General features: G+C 46.1%; 1 protein-coding gene across 1 annotated transcript in view; it reads right to left on the reverse strand.

Annotated features, from left to right (window-relative positions):
• Positions 1–26191, reverse strand: part of igdcc3 (immunoglobulin superfamily, DCC subclass, member 3) — a 112949-nt gene that overhangs the window by 17063 nt on the left and 69695 nt on the right. Inside the window, exons 3-7 of the mRNA XM_014175440.3 lie at positions 25173–25317; positions 24633–24763; positions 24261–24398; positions 17064–17222; positions 13306–13471 (exon numbers count right to left, since the gene is read on the reverse strand). Of these exons, the coding sequence (XP_014030915.2) occupies positions 13306–13471; positions 17064–17222; positions 24261–24398; positions 24633–24763; positions 25173–25317 (739 nt within the window). The remainder of the gene's footprint in view (positions 1–13305; positions 13472–17063; positions 17223–24260; positions 24399–24632; positions 24764–25172; positions 25318–26191) is intronic.

Below are 26191 nucleotides of genomic sequence, written 5' to 3' on the forward strand. Positions count from 1 at the left end.
AAGAGGAGGGAGGAAGAGGAGGACGAGGAGGAGGGAAGAAGGAGGGATAAAGGAGGAGGGAGGAAAGGAGACATAGGAAAGACGTGAGTCTCTGGTTTGCAGCGAGAGGGATTAGGATATTATTAGGATATTATTGGGTAGTGCAGAGAAAGCTAACAGGAAGCTCTCAGAGATGATTATTGATTTCCAAGATGAGTGTATTGTGCGTGCGGTGGCATTTCCTGAGGAAAACAAAGCCGGCAGAACCTGACAAGGGCTTTGTTTAAAACTCTCACAGCGGGCAGTCAAGCAAACAATAGAATACTCTCTGAAATCCTTCTGTGTAGCATCTGAATCAAAGTCCTCTTTACAGTACACCAGTAGTAGGGCATTTCTACTAGCTGGTTCCCATCCTCTTTTATGTCTCAATCCTAAGCAGATACACTGTCACTACAGAATGAGCCTGCTGGGAGTGGATTAGTCGTTACTGGAGGATGGGATGGGGATGGGGGGTGGTGGCGCACACCTAACTCCCCTGTTTTCAATTTTTCTCTCTCCACCCTTCTTCCCCTCTGCCTCCCTTCCAATCCCTCCTTCCTCCCTCTATCTGTCATTGCTGGAGGATGACTTGATGGGGTGTGTGTGTGTAGTATGGGGTGATGTGTGTGGGGGGTGGAGGGCATATTATTAGAGCTGAATACATAATCATCCGCTCTTCTCCTCTTAATCCTGAGGGGATGAGAAAATAAAAGATTTAACACAGAGGAGCATAATATGGAAATGAACCCCTCCAGCATATTGCATTTTTTCGGGATAGACTCCGACAGCTAGTGTGAGAAGTGCGTTTTTGAAAAGCTTCAAGGTGGGAGTGTAAGATCAATCACTGTTTGCAAATGAATGATGAAATGAATCCATTTCTCACGTCCTGCCTGCTGATTAGGTATGCTATTCTACAGAAAGGCCTCAAACACAAACTTCAATCTATCTCCTCTCTCCGTATCATTGTGTGTCTGACTCCAGTTGACTTAGATATGTCTGCAGCTGTTTAAATGGGCTGGAGGTGTCCACACAGACAGATGGGCCACATCCGTCTTCACTACCTTTCCAGGGCACCTCCAGCCCGTTTAAATGTGGGAGAAACAGGGGCCAGTTTGTTCATGCTGTAGGTGTGTGGTCTCTGAATGAGAAACCTGTAGGTGTTCTTTAGGGTTTTCCGATTCAATGAACAAAGTCATTGATGTGGAAAGACTGAAGAAATTCAAGGACACAACATGAGCATAAGGACAAGATCATAGTGTACAATTAGGGTTGCTGGTTTGAGTCGCCGAGCCGACTAGATGAAAATTACTTAAATGTAAATGCCTATACTGTACCCCTCACAATAGAGCCCCACAGTGGAGGTGTCTGTCACGGGCGTCGTAAGGATTGGACCAAGGCGCAGCGGGTAAAGTGCTCATCTTCTTAATTTATTTAAAGTAACGTGAACACAAAAACAAAATAAACAAAACAACGAAACAGTTCCGTAAGGCACACAGGCTATACAGAAAATAACCACCCACAAAACACAAGTGAAAACAAACCCAACTAAATATGGCCTCCAATTAGAGACAACGACAACCAGCTGCCTCTAATTGGAGGTCATTGCCAAAAACCCAACATAGAAATAGAAAACTAGATATACACATAGAAATAGAAAATATAGAACATAAACCAAAAACACCGAAACACACAAAACAAACACCGCCTGTCACGCCCTGACCAAACTACAATGACAAATAACCCCCTTTACTGGTCAGGAGGTGACAGTGTCATAATACCCATAAGACCTAGCAGTCAAACAAGGAAATGGTTCCAATTGTTTTTCCCTTAGGGGATTTTAGAAACACTTAAAATAAGGGCTGTGTTTCGTGTAGGCTTACCCTGGTGTGACGTTTTGATAACCATGTAAATCTCTCTCGGACAAGGTGGCTTTTATCAATACATTCGGCTCTATTTACTCTCAGATTTGAAAATGCGAATTAGCATCAAAGTAGACATCATGCAAGACTACAAATCCCTACAAGCTCCTGCATGTCATCTCTTAATTCAGAGATTCTTACCTTTGCCTCGATTTGGCAGTCTTGTCCAGATCATCATGGCATTTGTAGTTCTTTATGATATCCACATTAGCAGCTAATTCGCATTTCATTTGTTGGGGGTAAATACAGGCAAATATACTGCTCAAAAAAATAAAGGGAACACTTAAACAACACATCCTAGATTTGAATGAAATAAATAATCTTATTAAATACTTTTTTCTTTACATAGTTGAATGTGCTGACAACAAATTCACACAAAAATAATCAATGGAAATCCACTTTATCAACCCATGGAGGTCTGGATTTGGAGTCACACTCAAAATTAAAGTGGAAAACCACACTACAGGCTGATCCAACTTTGATGTAATGTCCTTAAAACAAGTCAAAATGAGGCTCAGTAGTGTGTGTGGCCTCCACGTGCCTGTATGACCTCCCTACAACGCCTGGGCATGCTCCTGATGAGGTGGCAGATGGTCTCCTGAGGGATCTCCTCCCAGACCTGGACTAAAGCATCCACCAACTTCTGGACAGTCTGTGATGCAAGAGAAGGCAATTTGATGTCACTTTGTACAGGTTTTGACTGCTTGTTATCAATTCTTTTAGTTTTTTGGTGTGAGCGAATGTTTGCTGTTATGTTGTGTTGCATTGGTGGATGGAGCGAGACATGATGTCCCAGATGTGCTCAATTGGATTCAGGTCTGGGGAACGGGCGGGCCAGTCCATAGCATCAATGCCTTCCTCTTGCAGGAACTGCTGACACACTCCAGCCACATGAGGTCTAGCATTGTCTTGCATTAGGAGGAACCCAGGGCCAACCGCACCAGCATATGGTCTCACAAGGGGTCTGAGTATCTCATCTCGGTACCTAATGGCAGTCAGGCTACCTCTGGCGAGCACATGGAGGGCTGTGCGGCCCCCCCAAAGAAATGCCACCCCACACCACGACTGACTCACCGCCAAACCGGTCATGCTGGAGGATGTTGCAGGCGTTCTCCACGGCGTCTCCAGACTCTGTCACGTCTGTCACATGTGCTCAGTGTGAACCTGCTTTCATCTGTGAAGAGCACAGGGCGCCAGTGGCGAATTTGCCAATCTTGGTGTTCTCTGGCAAATGCCAAACGTCCTGCACGGTGTTGGGCTGTAAACACAACCCCCACCTGTGGACGTCGGGCCCTCATACCACCCTCATGGAGTCTGTTTCTGACTGTTTGAGCAGACACATGCACATTTGTGGCCTGCTGGAGGTCATTTTGCAGGGCTCTGGCAGTGCTCCTCCTGCTCCTCCTTGCACAAAGGCGGAGGTAGCGGTCCTGCTGCTGGGTTGTTGCCCTCCTACGGCCTCCTCCACGTCTCCTGATGTACTGGCCTGTCTCCTGGTAGCGCCTCCATGCTCTGGACACTACGCTGACAGACACAGCAAACCTTCTTGCCACAGCTCGCATTGATGTGCCATCCTGGATGAGCTGCACTACCTGAGCCACTTGTGTGGGTTGTAGTCTCCGTCTCATGCTACCACTAGAGTGAAAGCACCGCCAGCATTCAAAAGTGACCAAAACATCAGCCAGGAAGCATAGGAACTGAGAAGTGGTCTGTGGTCCCCACCTGCAGAACCACTCCTTTATTGGGGGTGTCTTGCTAATTGCCTATAATTTCCACCTGTTGTCTATCCATTTGCACAACAGCATGTGAAATTTATTGTCAATCAGTGTTGCTTCCTAAGTGGACAGTTTGATTTCACAGAAGTGTGATTGACTTGGAGTTACATTGTGTTGTTTAAGTGTTCCCTTTATTTTTTTGAGCAGTGTATATTGCTAAAGGTCCCCTTGTCCGAGAGAGATTTACACAGTTATCAAAACGTCACGTCAGGGCAAGCTTACACGAAACACAGCCCTTATTTTAGGTGTTTCTAAAATCCCCTATGGGAAACATTTATGGTGGAAAAACAATTGGAACCATTTCCCTGTTTGACTGCTAGGTTTTATGGGTATTATGACTCATATTGTGGTACTCTATGAGGAACCATGAGGAGAGAATGTAGTCCGGAGGTAAAGGACGGTGACTTTATATACCTGACGTTTCACAAGTGAAGGGGTGGAGGGGACTGGTGTTAGTCTTACAGTTCAATGGACATTATACTGTATGAAGTATGATGAGGAGGGGATCATTCGATTTCCTTTTAAAAATGTATGTTATATGAACGAGTGGCTTCAGAGGTCCACTGGTTTCAGTGTAGAGAGAGATTGAGAGAGAGAGAGACAAAGAGAGAGAGAGGCTTGGGTTGTGAGGAGGGCCATTATTCCAGAGAGGATAGGTTAGTCCTGTGTCTGCCAGGTGGAATCAATCTCACCGGGCCTGTCTAGTTATTTATTAGGACGGAAAAGGCTTTCTGTTTCACTCTCCTGATGGGTTATGGCTAGGAAGAATGCATCTTTTATTTAAAAAAATATTTATTTAGCATTTTAGCTCACTCTAACCCTAACACTTTTCCCCACCTTAACCTAATTCTCCTAACCTGCTACATACATTTTCCTAACCTGCCGCGTAAGTTGCCTGAGAAAAGCTGTATCCTTATTAGTCAAAACCCTCCGGAGGCACACCTTCCTTCTCCTTCTCCAGGCAAATCTCACCTTTGACCTCTCAGGTGGCAGCAGTCGAGAGCCGTCAGTCGTCACATTTCTGACAGCCTTTCAAGTGAGGGATGGATGGAGTGTTTTCAGCCAGGCAACCTGACCAGACGCCACAGACACACACCAAAGAGGCCCCAAGGGAGGAACTACTGAACGTCAGCCTGGCCTGAACAGATCAGAGCAGGAAGGGGATTCTGGAAAATTTCACAAGGCACTGCATATTTCAGACAGTCCGGCAGCAGCCCCCTGGCTTTGTAGTTCCCCAACACTGTTCTCTCTCCCAGTTTTACATACACACACACCAGGGTTTCCATTAGAAAAAGGTGGGGCTGGAAATTTGACCGGCAACATTTAAATTTACCGGACATTAGAGAAACTAAGTCCCAAGGATCCCAGTAAGCACGGACCCAATTGAATCTCGACTTACATTCGAGCAATGAGGAAAAAGTAGGTGGTTATATTCGCTAAACGTTTTTATTAAAAGTATGAATTTTAGCACCCCGCGAAGGACCGCAATTGTATAGGACAAACACAAGTACAGCTAAGCCTTTTCAGAATATAATGTTTACATACTGTTTACCCTCTTCATATGCATATACTGTATTCTAATCAAGGCTCATATAACTACTGCTGTACACACCTTTTCTATTCATATACTGCCCATAATGTCTATAGACACTGTACATGTATATTTAGATTCCAGACTCCGACATTGCTCGTTCTAATATTTCTTTCTTTCTTAATTCCTTTCTTTGAATTTTTAGGATTTGCATGTATTGTGTATTGTTAGATACTACTACACTGTTGAAGCTAGGAACATAAGTATTTCGCTACACCCGCTGTAGCATCTGCAAAACATGTGTACGCGACCAATAAAATGTAATTACATCTTTTTTTGAATTTACTTTTTTACTAGAATCGAATGATGGTGGCTCAATGTTGTTGCTAGAAAATCCCACGACCAGTTATCAAAACTCAACTTCGACCTCGATGTAAGAGAACAGAGTTGAGCACTCAGCGAGCGACAATCCTGCATCTCTTCCCAGAGAACTTTTGCTTTGAGGTTGGATGTCTGAGACCAGACTCATAACGTGACTCCTGCGCTGTACTCTCTCCAGCAGCTCCGACTAGCAACCACTGGGCTGCCAGGCCGACTGAGGAACCGGATGCTGCTGCTCTCTGGGTCTGTGTCAATCATCTGACAGATCACACAGAGAGTCTTTGACTGGAGAAAGAAGGAAACTATAGCTACTGCAGTCAGAGGAACAATAGCATCACACAGGAGGACAACCAACGCACAGAGGCTTTGAAATGCGAGAGAGCGAGAGACTGAGAAAAAGAGAGAAAAGGAGAGAAAGAGCATGCCAGAAAGAGAGTGAGAGAGAAAACCATTCCTGATACAGTAAGGGGGGGGGGGGGGGAAGAGAGAGAGAGAGAGAGAGAGAGAGAGAGAGAGAGAGAGAGAGAGAGAGAGAGAGAGAGCATCTTAGTAACAAAAAGATAGAGCGTGAGTCAGTGTTTTGGGCAAAGTGTGTGTGTAAGTTGGGAAGAAAAGATCTGTGTTTAGGCCATCTGCCTGGCCTTGCTGTCATGACAAACCGGCAGGTTGACAGCATCATTTACTCGTCAGTTCAAGGCTACTTTATCGATTGATGGATCCCCCCCAGGCTGGGTGAGGGGGCTGGAGCTGGATGGGCTCACTGGGCTGGTGTGGGGCTAGGGAGCTGTGTGGGCTCACTGGGCTGGGGCTAGGGTGGGCTCACTGGGCTGGAGCTGGATGGGCTCACTGGGCTGGTGTGGGGCTAGGGAGCTGTGTGTGCTCACTGGGCTGGGGATAGGGTGGGCTCACTGGGCTGGGGCTAAGGAGCTGTGTGGGCTCACTGGGCTGGGGCTAGGGTGGGCTCACTGGGCTGGGGCTAGGGTGGGCTCACTGGGCTGGGGATAGGGTGGGCTCACTGAGCTGGGGATAGGGTGGGCTCACTGGGCTGGGGCTAGGGTGGGCTCACTGGGCTGGGGCTAGGGTGGGCTCACTGGGCTGGGGCTAGGGTGGGCTCACTGGGCTGGGGATAGGGTGGGCTCACTGGGCTGGGGCTAGGGAGCTGTGTGGGCTCACTGGGCTGGGGCTAGGGTGGGCTCACTGGGCTGGGGCTAGGGTGGGTTCACTGGGCTGGGGCTAGGGTGGGCTCACTGGGCTGGGGCTAGGGTGGGCTCACTGGGCTGGGGCTAGGGAGCTGTGTGGGCTCACTGGGCTGGGGCTAGGGTGAGCTCACTGGGCTGGGGCTAGGGTGGGCTCACTGGGCTGGGGCTAGGGTGGGCTCACTGGGCATAGGGTGGGCTCACTGGGCTGGGGCTAGGGTGGGCTCACTGGGCTGGGGCTAGGGTGGGCTCACTGGGCTGGGGCTAGGGTGGGCTCACTGGGCTGGGGCTAGGGTGGGCTCACTGGGCCCACTGGGCTGGTGCTAGGGTGGGCTCACTGGGCTGGGGCTGGGGCTAGGGTGGGCTCACTGGGCCCAGTGGGCTGGGGGCGAGGGAGGGTTCTGTTATTCAGCCACTGGGGCCGTGTGTTTGGAATGTTGTCACTGAACGAAGGCCTGTGAAAGGCAAGGGGTGGCCATTCCAGTTCTCACCACTCTAAACTAGAGAGAGGGATAGAAGGAAAAAAGGGAAGAAAGGAGGGAACAGGGGGAGAGGGGAGGGGGAGAGCAGGGGCTTTGAAGAGGGAGTAGCGATGAGCTGTCTCTGGCTCACAGAAGGCCCACGGAAATGACTGATTGCAGGGTTAGAGGTCAAGGCCAATGCCCAGGTCCCCAGCTCCCTGGAATAACAAGACAGGGCTTCCACAGAAGGAAAACAGGAAAAAAAGGAAAACATATTTCCTTTTAAGAGGTTCAGATACACAACAACAAAAAATGCAGCCCAGTGTAATATTCCTAGAGGGAGAAGGACACATCTCTTCACTGAAACTTACTCACACAAATAAATCATACAAGTCTTCATTCCCTATAAAAACATAGGAGAAGATTAGTCAGTTTAGAGTCAATTCTCACCTGTCAAAACTATTCCACAAATCATGCCATTTCTACAACATATACTAGGCTGATATTCTACCCAGAAACTGTTACTTTGCAATGTAAATAGTCTGGGTAGCCATTTCATTAGACGTTCAGGAGTTTTATGGCTTGGGGGTAGAAGCTGTTTAGAAGCCTCTTGGACCTAGACTTGGCGCTCCGGTACCGCTTGCTGTGCGGTAGCAGAGAGAACAGTCTATGACTAGGGTAGCCGGAGTCTTCTAACATTTTTAGGGCCTTCCTCTGACACCGCCTGGTATAGAGGTCCTGGATGGCAGGAAGCTTGGCCCCGGTGATGTACTGGGCTGTATGCACTACCCTCTGTAGTGCCTTGCGGTCAGAGGCCGAGCAGTTGCCATACCAGGCAGTGACGCAACCCGTCAGGATGCTCTCGATGGTGCAGATTATCGCGAGCAAACTGGTTCAGATTATCCTGACTATGTCATGGATGGGCCAGGCTGGTTTAGATATTCCTATTAACAGTCCTTTCATACTGTAAGTGTCGTACTCCCCTGAAAACAGCCAGGGCAGCACATTCTGAGGCCATGATTCTAATGGAGGTCAGCCAGGCATTTTCATTACTGGGGTAATGGTGTTTCATGTTTATGGAACAGCCCGTGACCACCCCTCAGTGCCCTGCGTGAGAAGAACATCAACTCTCTGCCCTTCTAAGTCAACCAACACACACACACACGCACGCATGCACGCACGCACGCACACACACACACACACGAAGCAAGTCCATCGTCAAAACAATATAATCCTACTGTTATATTTGCATTAGCTGCCAATCTGAATTTATTGTGACACCATTTTAGCTCACACAGAGTTCACACCTGTGAGACTGTCACAGTGTGTAATTGGGTACAGTGTGTAATTGGGTACAGTGTGTAATTGGATACAGCGTGCTGCAGGGAGACAGTCTAAAGGGCAATGCACGGGAGAATTTGCATGTTTGATATGTGTGTGTATGTATGCGAACGTGTGTGTGTGCGTGTGTGTGTGTGCTTACGTGCGTTCCTTGATTAATGTGTGTGCATGCATGTGAGTAAAATACACAATCGATCCCCTTACTTTCTTATCCTATCCTCTCTGGCAGGTCAACAGCATGAGAGAATCCTGTAGGGAACAATATGCAGTATGTGCATATCTCTAGTGTTGTCCCTTCCATTTTCCATTAGGAAAATCTGGCATCGGACAACATGACCGGGAAGATTTTAATTTACTGGCCATTTGAAAAATTTACCGGACCCATATGCATTGGCTCCGTAGCACATCGGTGCCCACAGTGCTCAGAATGACAGACATCACATTTAGATGATGGTAATTCATCTGAACAGAACTCCTGTAATGAAGCAGCCAATAAAATATTTGCCAAAATGCAATTCGTGGGAAAACACCATTCTTAACAGAGCACCTGATGAAAGCGTTTCCATATGTGACCGAGATGAAAATCTCAGTTAGAAACAGAGGGGGAATCTAATAGCAACAACAAGGATGGGTTGCTAATATGACTAGGATTGTGCCTTTGGGTTCTGGACAGCGAAAGAAAGTTGATATGAAAACCAATAGAACAGCAGAGAAATGCTGGTTAATGGCGTCAGGAAGTCTTGATAAAATAATTGCCTCCAAGTTTCTATGGTTGGATTTTAACTAGGCTACTTTGAAGCAAGGTAAGACGTGGCTCATAATATGAAGTAGAACGTTCAGGTTTCAAACAATGAAGTATATGTTTTCAAAATTCATACTGCCTCCAGCTCACATTGCAAAGTAGTGGGTGGCGTGCTGATAGCCTGCCTACCGTTGCCCCCACACACACACACACACATCGCTAGGAACATTCTAATTAAAATCACACTGCTAGGTAATCTTGCACAGAGGCAGGACTCCAATATTAGATACACGCTTTCTATATAACAGCAGAAACAGTGTGCTGTAGGGGCATATCATTACCTGTGCCTTGCACCTGTAGGGAAGACTGGGGCCTGTTGAATGTGCTCGTCTATCCTTTCAATCATTCCTATATAGGAAAGGAAAACAGCAGGATCTGCTGTGACGACAACAGAAAATAAGGGCTACTTGGACTTGAACTGGGCTTGCATTGCTCGCCCAACCAAGAGACTGGGTTCCTTGAGCAAACCCGACAAAGACTGTTCTGTAGAACTAATACTGTAGCGCACCAGATGGAGACGTACGATGGGCTGTAGGAATGTATCAGAATAGCAATGAGATAAGGTACCAGCCTCGCACCCAAACACTTACCTCACAACAGTAAAACTCAGCACTTCCTGTAGTCCTAAGTAAGTTAGGATGGCACGTAAAGTTATGTTCCATAAATGGCTACATTTCGTGTTCGGCTACCTCAGTTTATGAGCCAATTAGCTAATGGTGGTGCTGGAACTCTGGCCTCCATACTTAACCAGTCCCAGCGTAGTGGGTGTGATGCATGAGAGGCTCCAGAGAGATGCAGAGCAGTGTCAGGTGGAGGTCTATCACTAGGCTGCCCTCTAACCCCTCTCCATCTCTTTCTCTCCCTCCCTCTCTCTCCATCACTCTTCCCTACAACACAGTCTGCTTCAGCCATCCAACTCCAGCACCTAATGTGCTCTCTCTCTCTCTCTCTCTCTCTCGCTCTCTCTCTCTGCCCCTCGCTCCTCTTCACCTCTGCCTGGCCCTCTCTCTTTCTCCATCTCTGTGACTGGTAGAGGAGAGCAGTGTGTCTGAGTGATGGTAGTGCCTAGGCCTCTCTCTTTCTCCATCTCTGTGACTGGTAGAGGAGAGCAGTGTGTCTGAGTGATGGTAGTGCCTGGCCCTCTCTCTTTCTCCATCTCTGTGACTGGTAGAGGAGAGCAGTGTGTCTGAGTGATGGTAGTGCCTAGGCCTCTCTCTTTCTCCATCTCTGTGACTGGTAGAGGAGAGCAGTGTGTCTGAGTGATGGTAGTGCCTAGGCCTCTCTCTTTCTCCATCTCTGTGACTGGTAGAGGAGAGCAGTGTGTCTGAGTGATGGTAGTGCCTAGGCCTCTCTCTTTCTCCATCTCTGTGACTGGTAGAGGAGAGCAGTGTGTCTGAGTGATGGTAGTGCCTAGGCCTCTCTCTTTCTCCATCTCTGTGACTGGTAGAGGAGAGCAGTGTGTCTGAGTGATGGTAGTGCCTAGGCCTCTCTCTTTCTCCATCTCTGTGACTGGTAGAGGAGAGCAGTGTGTCTGAGTGATGGTAGTGCCTAGGCCTCTCTCTTTCTCCATCTCTGTGACTGGTAGAGGAGAGCAGTGTGTCTGAGTGATGGTAGTGCCTGGCCCTCTCTCTTTCTCCATCTCTGTGACTGGTAGAGGAGAGCAGTGTGTCTGAGTGATGGTAGTGCCTAGGCCTCTCTCTTTCTCCATCTCTGTGACTGGTAGAGGAGAGCAGTGAGTCTGAGTGATGGTAGTGCCTAGGCCTCTCTCTTTCTCCATCTCTGTGACTGGTAGAGGAGAGCAGTGAGTCTGAGTGATGGTAGTGCCTAGGCCTCTCTCTTTCTCTATCTCTGTGACTGGTAGAGGAGAGCAGTGTGTCTGAGTGATGGTAGTGCCTAGGCCTCTCTCTTTCTCTATCTCTGTGACTGGTAGAGGAGAGCAGTGAGTCTGAGTGATGGTAGTGCCTAGGCCTCTCTCTTTCTCTATCTCTGTGACTGGTAGAGGAGAGCAGTGAGTCTGAGTGATGGTAGTGCCTAGGCCTCTCTCTTTCTCTATCTCTGTGACTGGTAGAGGAGAGCAGTGAGTCTGAGTGATGGTAGTGCCTAGGCCTCTCTCTTTCTCCATCTCTGTGACTGGTAGAGGAGAGCAGTGTGTCTGAGTGATGGTAGTGCCTAGGCCTCTCTCTTTCTCCATCTCTGTGACTGGTAGAGGAGAGCAGTGTGTCTGAGTGATGGTAGTGCCTAGGCCTCTCTCTTTCTCCATCTCTGTGACTGGTAGAGGAGAGCAGTGAGTCTGAGTGATGGTAGTGCCTAGGCCTCTCTCTTTCTCCATCTCTGTGACTGGTAGAGGAGAGCAGTGTGTCTGAGTGATGGTAGTGCCTAGGCCTCTCTCTTTCTCCATCTCTGTGACTGGTAGAGGAGAGCAGTGTGTCTGAGTGATGGTAGTGCCTAGGCCTCTCTCTTTCTCCATCTCTGTGACTGGTAGAGGAGAGCAGTGTGTCTGAGTGATGGTAGTGCCTAGGCCTCTCTCTTTCTCCATCTCTGTGACTGGTAGAGGAGAGCAGTGAGTCTGAGTGATGGTAGTGCCTAGGCCTCTCTCTCCCCATGTACCACTTGGTCTGGAACACCTGCATCATTTACATGTACTTCACTGTCCCGCTTTATTGATTTTCTTGTGCATATGTAATGTAATCACTTCACCATCCTTTGCATTTATAAATACTAACACACAGAGATGGATTCTCACTTTTGCAAAAACACGACTGGATACAGCACTGAACTCATCATGTATACTGTAATTAACCTTTCTTTCATTTCCCACAGCCAGAAAGAAATCTAACCTATAAATCTTTGAAAGGCTGACAGTTAAAATGTATGAATAATACAAACTCTCTTGTCTGCGTGAACAAATATAGATCTGCCTCATATGTAACGACATGCTGTATATTCTTTGTGTTATGGGCTCTGGTCAAAAGCAGTGCACTGTATAGGGAATAAGTGCTGTGAAATCTTCAACTGGAAAACATCAAAACACATGCAGGACATTGACAAAATACCTTGAACAGTATGCGCACCAAATTCAGGAGAACCATCCAAGCATCCAGTCATCTGAGATATTACTGAGCTATAACGCCTAGCTCTACTGCAAACCCCAGGCTATGTTTGGAGTCTACTCTTTGACCTGAATGAGAAGCATTCTAACACCAGGCTGTCTGGCTCCGTGTTTAACGGTTCTGGAGAAACACTGGTGGTGACAACCACTCAGGACAATAAAACAGCAAAACTCCAAATACAGTAGCAGACTTTAATCATTATCACTACACAGAGCCACTCTCCTCGACCTGGAGTGAGGCCAGTCCCAGCCTCATTACAACCCTCCCGTCTCTCTCTGCCTGCCTCAATCCGCCCCCCCGCCCGCCCAACACAACACTAAACACAATAACCTGGCCTCATAATCTCTCATATGGAGAATGTTAAATGACACAATACACTGGCCGAGCCTTCTGTTCTGTTCCTGGAAATTCCACCGGACAGCCTTGGGAGCCGGTCCAGCAGCGATTCGATAGATACCCTCGTAATGTAATGTTACAGCTCCATTTAAAACAAGTCAGTGTATCTCTTGGCAGACATCTTGGCCAGCTGTTTCATTAGAGCAGTAGATCAGATCAACCCAGAGAGAAATAATGGAGCGTTTGATTACGCCAACGACACTGCCAGCCATGCACATATGGCATGTAGCTTTGTTACAGTGGATGGATGGCTGCATGCATGAATGGATATAGTGTTATTACCATACAGAATGAGTACAGTCCCTGTTGCTTTCAGCACACAATCCAATAGAACACACTTACTATATGCATCTCCATAGCTGTACGTTAACTCACGTGTTGTTGTTCCTGAGTTTGACGTGCCCTCCAGGCTCCAGGATCTGCCCGTTCTTCAGCCAGGTGAGCTGGGGCACAGGGTCGCCCTGCGCCTGGCAGGTGAAGATAGCAGTGGTGCCCACCGGCCGGGAGATGGACTGGGGAGGCTGCACAAACTCTGCTGGGGCTGTGGCAGACGCAGGGGAAAGAGAAAGACAGATAGTGGGCTACTTACTAACTGAATATAAAATGCCTTGCTACATAGATACAGCAACTTGCTGACAGGGTCTTTCTCATTCCCCATACTATGCTGCAGAACAACTATGTTTTTTCACTAGTGGTTTGAAAACATAAGCTACCAAGGTATATTGAAAAAGCAGGAAGCTCCCAGCCTTCTAGAGGGAAGGAAAAGAGGAGAGAGGAATGAAGGCGTATTATCCTGGGCTTAATCCAGCCTAATCACATTAATCAGAATTATATTGTGTGTGTGTGTGTGTGGGGGGGGGGGGGGGGGGGGGGGGGGGGGATTAGCGATAGAGTCTGGCAAAACAATTATTAGCTGAGGATCAGATTAATGTCATTGGAACTGAGAAGAAGATCTAGGAACACAAAAGGAGGAGGAGGAGGAGAAGGAGGAGAGGGAACAGGGAATCTAACCACAAACGCAGACTACCTATTATAGAACACAAACTGAGTGAAAGGCAATGCAGTGCAGATACAGTATCTTTCCCCCGAAAGTCTTTCAGTATGGCACATTACACAACTATTGACCTTCAGCCTCCAGCCAATGATCCCTCCCTCCCCCCTCCCCTCCCCCCCTCCCTCCCTCCCTAGGAGTCATTCTTTCCCTCCTCTCTTTGAGCTATGAGCCATGCTCCGTTTGCGCTAATTGACACAGAGGTACAGGTAATGCAAATCTCTATTACCTCTTAATTAAACAGTGTTTAGTTTCGCCTCAAATTTGTGATTACATTCCTCCCAGATTTGATCCGAGCTGTTGGTTGGTATTGCTGTTGCTATTTCTGTTGGGATACTTATCTCCCCTCATTATTCATAGCTACCCGTATTATAAGCCACATCAATATTGTCATTTATGATAGGATAACTTGAGTTATTTTCCTAATAACTTCCTAGTGAGTGGGAAGACAATTAAGACTGCAATTAGGGATCATCTAGTCGTAATTTACAACGAGATCATTCCCACAATCAGCAACTATTTTCCTTTCCACTCTCACATTAGCAGGTTTATTTGCCTGTCAGCTATCCTTCTGGTTTTAATATTTCTATCTAAACTATCTTCCTGTAAATAAACCCTCCCCTTTCCAGTTCTAGTTATTTAGCATCCTCTATCTAAACTATCTTCCTGTAAATAAACCCTCCCCTTTCCAGTTCTAGTTATTTAGCATCCTCTATCTAAACTATCTTCCTGTAAATAAACCCTCCCCTTTCCAGTTCTAGTTATTCAGCATCCTCTATCTAAACTATCTTCCTGTAAACAAACCCTCCCCTTTCCAGTTCTAGTTATTTAGCATCCTCTATCTAAACTATCTTCCTGTAAACAAACCCTCCCCTTTCCAGTTCTAGTTATTCAGCATCCTCTATCTAAACTATCTTCCTGTAAACAAACCCTCCCCTTTCCAGTTCTAGTTATTTAGCATCCTCTATCTAAACTATCTTCCTGTAAATAAACCCTCCCCTTCCCAGTTCTAGTTATTTAGCATCCTCTATCTAAACTATCTTCCTGTAAACAAACCCTCCCCTTTCCAGTTCTAGTTATTCAGCATCCTCTATCTAAACTATCTTCCTGTAAATAAACCCTCCCCTTTCCAGTTCTAGTTATTCAGCATCCTCTATCTAAACTATCTTCCTGTAAATAAACCCTCCCCTTTCCAGTTCTAGTTATTTAGCATCCTCTATCTAAACTATCTTCCTGTAAACAAACCCTCCCCTTTCCAGTTCTAGTTATTCAGCATCCTCTATCTAAACTATCTTCCTGTAAACAAACCCTCCCCTTTCCAGTTCTAGTTATTCAGCATCCTCTATCTAAACTATCTTCCTGTAAATAAACCCTCCCCTTCCCAGTTCTAGTTATTTAGCATCCTCTATCTAAACTATCTTCCTGTAAATAAACCCTCCCCTTTCCAGTTCTAGTTATTTAGCATCCTCTATCTAAACTATCTTCCTGTAAACAAACCCTCCCCTTTCCAGTTCTAGTTATTTAGCATCCTCTATCTATATAATTCTAATCTTAAGAGAAGAGGTGTTATGATGGTTTTCTAATCTCAGCTATCTCCATACTGTATGTCACCCTGTCAGTAAAAGTGGCGGGACCTGAAATACACAGCTCTAGACACTGTGGTATGATGAGGATTAGTCTCTCTCTCTCTCTCTCTCTATATATATATATATTTATATATAGAGGCTGTGTGTATGTGAGTAGGGGCTGGAGGGAAGGGCTGGAGGGAGGCGGGGGGATGGTGGGTCAGGGAGAGTATTGATGTGCAATTGTGGTGTGGGTCTGATCAGCACTCTTTCCCCCATTCCCTCTCTATCTTTCTCTCTCCCTCTTTCAATCCCCTCCTCTCTCTCTCTACCCTTCTCTCTCTCCCTCTCCCCCTAGTCTATTACTCTCTTCCCCCAATCTCTCTTCTTCCCTCTCCCTCTCCCCCTTATCTCTCTCACTCTCTCTTCTTCCTTCTCTCTCTCTCCCTACTCTCTCTTTTTCCATTTCTCTCTCTCTCCCTTCACTTTCTCACTCTGAGCTAAATGAAGGGTAGTGCAGTGAGCAGAGGGCCGCTGTGCCAACCATCTGGCCAGGAAGATCACATCGATTCTCTTAAGAAACAGCCTACCTTACTCTGATCAAAACAGCCGGCCGGACGGCGGGAGGGAGTCACCTGTATGCTGCTACTCTATACAGTCACTGAGGTCTTATCACCATAACAACCCTCTCATAGCAAGTTAGTCAGTCAGTCATATGCTTCCCGACTGTGAAATACATCCAGGAGGAGAACACTGCTGCCATGAGAATATGAAGCAATGCTTCTTGAAGGCTGTGTCCACAGCAAGGCTTTAGCCTTTTCGTTTCTTATCATAAAACACATGTATTGTATATCGTATCAGATCATTAGCTGAGGGCGCTTACTAGTTTCACTGATCGTTAAAGAAACCATAGACATTGACAGAGCCTTCTATAGCAGGGCCTTGTCTAACAATGGACAGGAAAATTAAATGAAATATTGACTGGGAGCAGTATTGCTATTGGCTGGGGCCAAGGGCAGGGCCCTTTGGCTGATAAGCATGTGAGGCACTCGCTGAATGCTTCCTGCTTGGTCGGAAGGCCCTACCCGCACTACTAACCACCTCCAATTGGTCAAATATGAGTAAGAATATCACACAATGAATGAGACACACACACACATTTGTTTTACTAACCTTGTGGGGACCTAAAATGTATTTCCATTCAAAATCACACACACACACCAGTGGAGGCTGGAGGGAGGAGCTATAGGAGGACAGGCTCGTTGTAATGGCTGGAATGGAATAAATTGAATGATATCAAACACATCAAACATATGGAAACCACACGTTTAACTCCGTCCCATCAGTACCATTCCAGCCATTACAATGAGCCCATCCTCTTATAGCTCCTCCCACCAGCCTCCACTGACACACACACACACACACACATACACACACACACACACACACACACACACACACACACACACACACACACACACACACACACACACACACACACACACACACACACACACCTTGGACCACCAGACGTCCCTGAGCGGTTCTGCGTACACGGGTCCCTGGTTTGTTGGCAGCGCAGACGTAGACGCCAGAGTGCTGGACCCCGACATCTGTGATCATCAGGTTCCCTGTACCCAGCACTTGGATGCCCTCCACACCTATCGGACGGCCATCTGAGGAGAGAGGGGAGAGTAGAGGAGAGGAGGAGAAAAGAGAAGAGGAGAGGAGGAAGGGAGAGGAGGCGAGTAGGGAATAGGAGAGGAGATTAAATGAGGGAAGGGATAGATAGATAGAGAGAGAGAGAGAGAGAGAGAGAGAGAGAGAGAGAGGAGGAGAGGAGGGAGATAGCAAATTAGCTGAGTTAGTTTAGAATAAAAAAAATATGCCCTTTAAATATACACAAAAAGGCTATAAAAAAGGCTATAAAAATACCAAGGGAGATAAATGATTGATTAAACATACTATAATGTACACAAAGGATTAAACGCTGGAGAAGAGGCTATTTTAGTTCGCCTCATACCGCTGCGAAACACATTTCACAGTAAATAACAGAGCAGTTCTCACAAGTGGGACAGAGCACGTCTTGTGGGAATCACCATATTCAGTACAAAGGTGGCAAACGAGGCGAGTGTATTGGGCGAGGGCCATGCCGACACAGCCAGTGACGCAGAGGAACTATGTTGCCATGACTCCATTGTGTGTTACTGTGTGTGATTGTATGTGTGTGTGAGGGGGTCTGTTATACCTCCCCAGCCCCGTCCTCCCTACCCCACTCTAACAGGCTAGTGACACACACACACACGCACATGCACACGCACACACACCCACACACCGGTTTGATCTCACGGTTTGACAAAGCCCTCTACTGCCTTAGGCACACCATGCTTTAAAATGGGGAAATGCCCTCTGAGCAGACAGAGCTACACGGATAAGCTAGGCTGCCACTCCCCTCTGTCCCGCCATCAAATACCCTGTCCTGCTCTCCATCTCTTCCTATTTCAATGGCCTTATACTGGGGTTAGGACCAACAAAGACATGGCACAGCCGAAGATATTTCAGTTCCTCTTTATATTTGTAACATCTGCGTCCTGTGTGTCCCGGCTTAGAGTGTTAAAGGGCTGTGCGGGGGACATGGCCTGCAATGCTAAAAGCCTGCAGAGAAAGCAGACTGGCCATCCTCCTCTCCTCACATCTTCAAACAGACAGCTAGCAGACAGCTAGCCAGCCAGCCAGAGACTGGGGCCATATGGCCTGGCCCAGGCCTTTTATAGGAGGGCAACACACGTCTCCTCTGCGAGCACTGTGTGCATCTGAGCAGAACCACAACAAGGAAAGGGAAGGTCATTTGGAAACACTCCACAAACCTGGGTCCTCCGACAAGACAATGCACTGTGGGCTGAAGAGAAACGCGAGAATGGAAAAAGGTGGACAGTACATCCAGAGTTCACGAGAATGCCTTCAAACAAAAATATACTGTGAGGGAAAAAAGTATTTGATCCCCTGCTGATTTTGTACGTTTGCCCACTGACAAGAAATGATCAGTCTGTAATTTTAATGGTAGGTTTATTTGAACAGTGAAAGACAGAATAACAACAAAAAAATCCAGAAAAACGTATGTCAAAAATGTTATAAAATGATTTGCATTTTAATGAGGGAAATAAGTATTTGACCCCTCTGCAAAACATGACTTAGTAATTGGTGGCAGTCACAGAGGTCAGACATTTCTTGTAGTTGGCCACCAGGTTTGCACACATCTCAGGAGGGATTTTGTCCCACTCCTCTTTGCAGATATTCTCCAAGTCATTAAGGTTTTGAGGCTGACGTTTGGCAACTCAAACCTTCAGCTCCCTCCACAGATTTTCTATGGGATTAAGGTCTGGAGACTGGCTAGGCCACTCCAGGACCTTAATGTCCTGCTTCTTGAGCCACTCCTTTGTTGCCTTGGCCGTGTGTTTTGGGTCATTGTCATGCTGGAATACCCATCCACGACCCATTTTCAATGCCCTGGCTGAGGGAAGGAGGTTCTCACCCAAGATTTGACGGTACATGGTCCCGTCCATCGTCCCTTTGATGCGGTGAAGTTGTCCTGTCCCCTTAGCAGAAAAACACCCCCAAAGCATAATGTTTCCACCTCCATGTTTGACGGTGGGGATGGTGTTCTTGGGGTCATAGGCAGCATTCCTCCTCCTCCAAACACGGCGAGAGGGGTCAAATACTTGTTTCCCTCATTAAAATGCAAATCAATTCATAACATTTTTGACATGTGTTTTTCTGGATTTATTTGTTGTTATTCTGTCTCTCACTGTTCAAATAAACCTACCATTAAAATTATAGACTGATCATTTCTTTGTCAGTGGGCAAATGTACAAAATCAGCAGGGGATCAAATACTTTTTTCCCTCACTGTACAAACCTCAGCCCTTTCTGTGTTCGTGTAGCTGCAACAAACAGCACCAACAGTGGGCTGTAGGCTACAGGATTTTCAGTAGAACATAGGAACCTATTATTCAGACGTATTTACAATCCAATTGAAACAGCCTGGTCAGCTAAATCAGCTAGTGGAGTTTTTTATTGACTGTAGTAGAAGCTATGGCTAGTACAGTAGAACTTAAACATGCTCCATGGTACTATTAAGTACAAGCCTCAGGCTCTCAGCCTGACCCTCCCACTCCCAGCCCCAGTCCAGTGTCATAACTAAAGGGACTCAGCTAGGAGTGGTTAAACAACTGTGAACCATATAATGGGCGTTATTTCCCCTCTACAATAAGCCTGACTCAAGTCGGGCTAGCTGCTGAGTGAACTGTAAAATCAACAGTTGGACACAGTTTACAGTTCCTCCATGGCTACCTCTTATCTCTCCAGACACACTCTCTCTCACAGAAACTTGATTTCTCTCTCTTTCGATCGTGTGTGTGTGTGTGTGTGTGTGTGTGTGTGTGTGTGTGTGTGTGTGTGTGTGTGTGTGTGTGTGTGTGTGTGTGTGTGTGTGTGTGTGTGTGTGTGTTGTCTGAATGGATGCAGCTATCTCTATGTCAGTCTGTAATTTAGTTAGTGTCAAAAAGTAGCCCAGAGAGCACCAGTGCTGATGAATGAAAAGCTCCAAACAGACTCTGGCATTAAGGAATGACTGATGTGAATCTATTAAATTAATTATGCAGTTTATCCCCAGGCCTTCACTCCCTGTAATCTAATACACTGAAATCCAGAGGCGTCATGCCCACAAGGAGATGTGCCCCCTCAGATTTTTCCTGTTTTTACATTTTTCAGATGTTAAATTAATTACTCAACTTAATTGAGCCGGTGATGGGCAGGACTCGCAGGAGGAATGTTCGTAAATGAATTTGATCAAGCTATGTAGCTTATTGATTCCTTCTTAATTAATAAATAAAACAAAACATTTTGTTGTTTCTCTGTAATACTAGCAACCAAGCAATTTTATGAAGTTGGCTTTAGCTAGCCAGCTAGATAGGTTCCCAATCTCCCAACCTCATAATTAGCTACCGAGCCATTTCCGGTTATTAATCAAGATAGAGTAGCTTGTCTAACTATCTCTGCTGGCATGCCTGCAGGCAAGGTTAGTAGATTTTAGAAAATACTAAAATAGTTTTAATTCTTGGGTTATTGTACTATATACCGGTGTGGCAGTTGTAGTAAACTCATATGGCATAAAAGTTCTTAAAGCTGCAATATATCACTTTTTGGGCAACTTGACCGAATTCACATAGAAATGTGAGTAATAGATGTCATTCTCATCGAAAGCAAGTCTAAGAAGTGGTTGATCTGTTCTATGTGCGCTATTTCTATGCTTCCCATTCTTAAGTTCCGTTTCTGCGTCTTTTATTTTAATATTGTACACCAACTTCAAACAGCTGAAAATACAAATATATATTTCACAGCGGTTTAGATTGTACAATGATTCTCTAACCTATGCATTGCTAGTTTTGTCACAAACTGAAATTGGGTGAACTATTGTAATTTTAGCAAACAGGAAATGGTGGAGCGATTTCGCATATTGCACCTTTAAAGAATCAATGTACATAATTAATTAAAATGACAACTGAAAAGCTAAAGAGGTATGCTTAGATAACCTATGCAGAAAAATATACATAGAGATTGTCACGGTTGTCGTCGGTGAATGAGGACCAAAACGCAGCAGGTACGTGAATGCTCATCTTGATTTTTAATTATCTTCAAAAATTAACATACAAAATAACAAAACCGAAAAACGAACAACTAACAAACAGTCTGGCAAAGCAAAGCTCAACACAGAACAATCACCCACAAATCACACACACAAACACACCCTAATATATGGGACTCTCAATCAAAGGCAGATAGACAACACCTGCCTTCAACTGAGAGTCCCAACCCCAATTAACCAAACATAGAAACACACACACCAGACTAACCATAGACTACAAACACATAGACCATCAACCAAAAACCCGGAAATACTAAATCAAACACCCCTTTACACAAACACACCACCCCGAACCACATAAAACAAATACCCTCTGCCACGTCCTGACCAAACTACAAAAACAATTAACCTTATACTGGCCAGGACGTGACAGAGATGGCGCCGACAGACATGGCAGCTCTGCTTCCAGCTCCTAAGCAATTTTGCAGTATCTAGTTTTTTTGTGTGTTATTTCTTACATTATTAGCCCACAACGTTTTTTGTGTTATTACATACAGACGGAAATAACTTTTGGATACCAGAGCGGCGGTAACTCACCAGCATTACAACCAGGAATACAACTTTCCAGAATTGGATACTTCGTTCCAATACGCTGCCGACGGAGAGAGGTATTCGGAGTGGACTTCTAGTCCGACTCAGGAGGCATGCACACCATCCACTGCTTCCGAGTATATTACTCGCTAATGTTCAGTCTCTGGACAATAACACAGACAAGCTCAGGGCGAGGATCTCCTTCCAGAGAGACATCAGCGACTGTGACATACTCTGTTTCATGGAACCATGGCTCTCTCCGGATATACTGTCCCCATTGTTAAAGCTGCCCTGTGCAACTGGGCCCTGGCGGTGTGGTGCCAGGAAAATAACCTCTCCCTCAATATCAACAAAACGGAGCTGATCGTGGACTTCAGGAAACAGCAGAGGGAGCACGCCCCTATCCACATCAACAGGACCACAGTGGAGAAGGTAAAAAGCTTCAAGTTAGTCGGTGTACACATCAGTGACAATCTGAAATGGTCCACCCACACAGAAAGTGTGGTGAAGAAGTTGCAACAGTGCCTCTTCAACCTCAGGAGGCTGAAGAAATTTGGCTTGGCCTCTAAGACCTTCACAGACTTTTACAGATGCACAATTGAGAGCATTCTGTCAGGCTGTATCACCGCCTGGTACGGCAACTGCACCGCCCGCAACCACAGGGCTCTCCAGAGGGTGGTGCGGTCTGCCCAAGGTATCACCGGGGGCACACTGCCTGCCCTCCATGACACCTACAGCACCCGATGTCACAGGAAGGCCAAAAAGATCATCAAGGACATCAACCACCCAAGCCACGGCCTGTTCACCTTGCTATCCAGAAGGCGAGGTCAGTACAGGTGCATCAAAGCTGGGACCGAGAGACTGAAAAACAGATTCTATCTCAAGGTCATCAGACTGTAAAATAGCCATCACTAGCCGGCTTCCACCCTGTTACTCAATCCCGCACCTTAAAGGCTGCTGCCCTATGTCCATAGACTAGAATCACTGGTCACTTTAATAATGTTTACATACCGCTTTACTCATCTCATATGTATATACTGTATTATTTTCTACTGTATTTTAGTCAATACCACTCCGACATTGCTCGTCCTAATATTTATATATTTCTTAATTCCATTCTTTACTTTTAGATTTGTGTGTAATGTTGTAAATTGTTAGATATTACTACCCTGTTGGAGCTAGGAACACAAGCATTTCACTACACCTGCAATAACATCTGGTAAATATGTGACCAATAAAATTAGATTTTATTTTATATATATATTTTTTACATAAAATTAGGCATAATGATTATGGCTCTAGATTGTAGGAAAAAGCTGTTTCAGGTTTTTTTAAAACAGGTGTTTTGTGCCCCCTCTAAAATAATGGTTGCATGTCGCCCCTGCTGAAATCCCATCCTGTCAGCATTTAATTACAGAAACATTGTGCAAGGCAATATCCACAATCTGATTATGGCTCCTCTTTGGTTGGGGAGGGGCTGCAATTTACATTTTGAACAGCAAATCAGATTGGATAATAGCTTAGAAAAACAAATATCTGATTCCAAAATTGGTAGCGGCAGAGTTTGAGTGATAGCCAAGAGGAACGTGTGAAGTGGTGGGGACTGAATCCTGCCTGGGCTGAAAACCTCTAAGCAATCACGGTGGGAGACTTACTCACTTTAGAGGTTCATCTCAACCAGGAGAGTAAAGAACGCGTTCATCAGAAAATAAGATTGTGTTTAGCCCGCAAAGACTCATATAGGCTGCAATCCCCTGCTTCATGTGTACATAAGATGAATGTTCTATTAGACATCACATAAAAGAACATACTACACGTATGTACACAATGCAGAGACGAGCTAACCCAGACACACATACATACATGCACACTTCCGCAAACACACAAGCATCAACGCACACGCACATCCACACAACTGCACGTGTGTACAAAAACACACACAAATACACACTGACCAGCAGTAGCCTACTTAATCACTGTGCTGTACCACATTAGAAGCAGTCACTGAACACTCAATTTTTCCTCCCTTCATTTATATCAAGGTCAGCAAGATAATGTCTGGTAAATAGGCTTTCAACCATCTGGGAAACAATGGGCTCCGTGCACGCTGTGAAGGCAGCATGCCATGACCAATTTCACACACAAAGCCGCCGTATCTTATTGTATCAGAATGTCCCATTTTACAGAATGTCCTCTTCAATCTCTGTATTTTGCCTGTGTGCTTTAGGTAAATGTATATATAATTCAGCTATACTACTATGGTGACATGTTTTTCTATCAGCTGCAATAGTGATGTATTTCAAGTCGGGTTTTCGGATGATTGCAAACTAGACAAGCAATCTAACATGAAACCTTATGGAAGATAGAAGGGTCCTATAGCCCTCAAGGCCTGAGAGGCAGGGGGGTTTAACCCCTGTGCATCACCCTGAAGGCTGCAGCTTTGATTGGATGTAAAAGAGAAAGCGGGGTTTTGGTCTTACCAAGCCTGCTCCATGACACGATGGGGCGGGGATATCCTGTGGCAACACATTCCAAGATGGCCGTCTGGTGAACGGTGAGAGTGAGGTTTTCAGGACCCACGAGGATCATGGGCTCTTTGTAAACAGAAGACTGGGAGACTGGGGGGGGGAGAGAGAGAGAGAGAGTGACGCAAGCGTAAGTGTGCGAGAGCTTTATGGATTGCAACATTTAATTGGATTTCACCGTTGCACATCATCTCAGGCGCGAGCATCTTTGCGGTGAGGCTGTGTGAGATGACGCATGGCCACATATTTGTGCGGTGGGTGGGTGGGTATCCAGGGAAGGTGTGTATGTGTGTGTGTACATATGTATGTACGTAGGAGTATTGAGACCTGAGACGGTGAGGTGAGCCCCGGCACTGTGCTTTACTCCTGCACTGTTGTGGGCCACACAACAGAACACACCACTATCCTCCTGACGCAGACCTGTGATCTGCAGGACACCAGTGGGGAGCAGGGTATACCTGACAGAGAGAAGGAATGGGAGGAGGGAGGGAGAGCGAGAGGTTGGGGGAGGGAGGGCAGAGGGAGAAAGGGAAAGAGAGAAAAAGAGAGAGAGGGGGGAGAAGAGAGAGATAGAGGGAGATAAAAAGAAAGAGAATCAAGGGAGTAGATCATTGTTTGCTTGATTAAGTGTGTTTACACACGCAACATAAACTCCATTTAAAACAGCTAGACAGACACAAGGGAGGCTACAGCACACTGGATTCCAGGTGGTGAGGTTTGGCAGGGTAACAGTTAAGTGAAAGTTGTGAAGCTGCTACAGTGAATTTGCTTCTGGACAGACAGAGTTTTGTGTGCAGGTACAGTGGACCTACAGTAGTTGGTAGGGACAGCTGAGGTGATTAACAGAGGAACCCTACTTTACTGTACCTCTCATCCTTAGTGTCCACGGAGCGGCCATCTTTCTCCCAGCTGATGGAAGGCTCAGGCAGGCCGTGAATCTGGCACTGGAACCGCCCAACGCCTGCCTCCTCCGCACGCACTGACCGTGGCTGGACATGGAACTCCGCCATCGCTGGAGAGAGGGGAGATGCAGCGGTCAATTCAATGTTTGAAAACCTACGCAAACATTTTCTTTTTTCCAGAGCTTCTTTCCTAAAGTAAATATTGCTGCCATGTATAGTAACAGTGTACCACTGTCCTAAACTCAGTGGCACACCAACCCAGTTAATCATAACCAATTACCAGGGAGGTATTACCTACAGTCTTTTCATACCCATTACCTCACTGGAAGGCAATTAACTTATTGGCCAAAAAAAAGATTTCAAAAAGGAAATAATGTCTCCATCTTTCAGTGGAATGAGTCATAATCCAGTGGCTTTATCTAAAGCAACACTGGGCGGCTCTTAACCAGCAATAAAATGAACCAAATGAGCAGCCGAGACTGCAGTCTGACCAGGGCAGGGAGATGCCATGTGGTTTGGCAATTACCTGTGTTCTGCTGTCAGCAATCACTGTGCAGGAAACCCTAGTGATCATTACCCCGAGTTCCAGGGGAAAGCCTGTGTTTGGATAATCTGGCCCTCATCAGTGACACAGTAAATGAAAGGTTCCTAGTTAGCCGTGACACTGAGTAAATGAGAGGCTCCTAGTTAGCTTTGGATCATACCCTATTTTTTTTATTTTACTAGGCAAGTCAGTTAAGAACAAATTCTTATTTTCAATGACAGCCTAGGAACAGTGGGTTAACTGCCTTGTTCAGGAGTAGAACAACAGATTTTTATCTTGTCAGCTCAGGGATTTGATCTTGCAACCTTTCAGTTACTAGTCCAATGCTCTAGCCACTAAGCTACCTGCCGCCCCTATGCTATGCTAACAAACACAGCTGGGCTCAGAGAGAGAGAGAGAGACCTCTGACAACAAAGAGTAAACACTGAACCACTGTAGTG

This window comes from Salmo salar, chromosome 26 (genome assembly GCF_965601325.2).
Source record: "Salmo salar chromosome 26, fSalSal1, whole genome shotgun sequence".
NCBI classification, from domain to species: domain Eukaryota; kingdom Metazoa; phylum Chordata; class Actinopteri; order Salmoniformes; family Salmonidae; genus Salmo; species Salmo salar.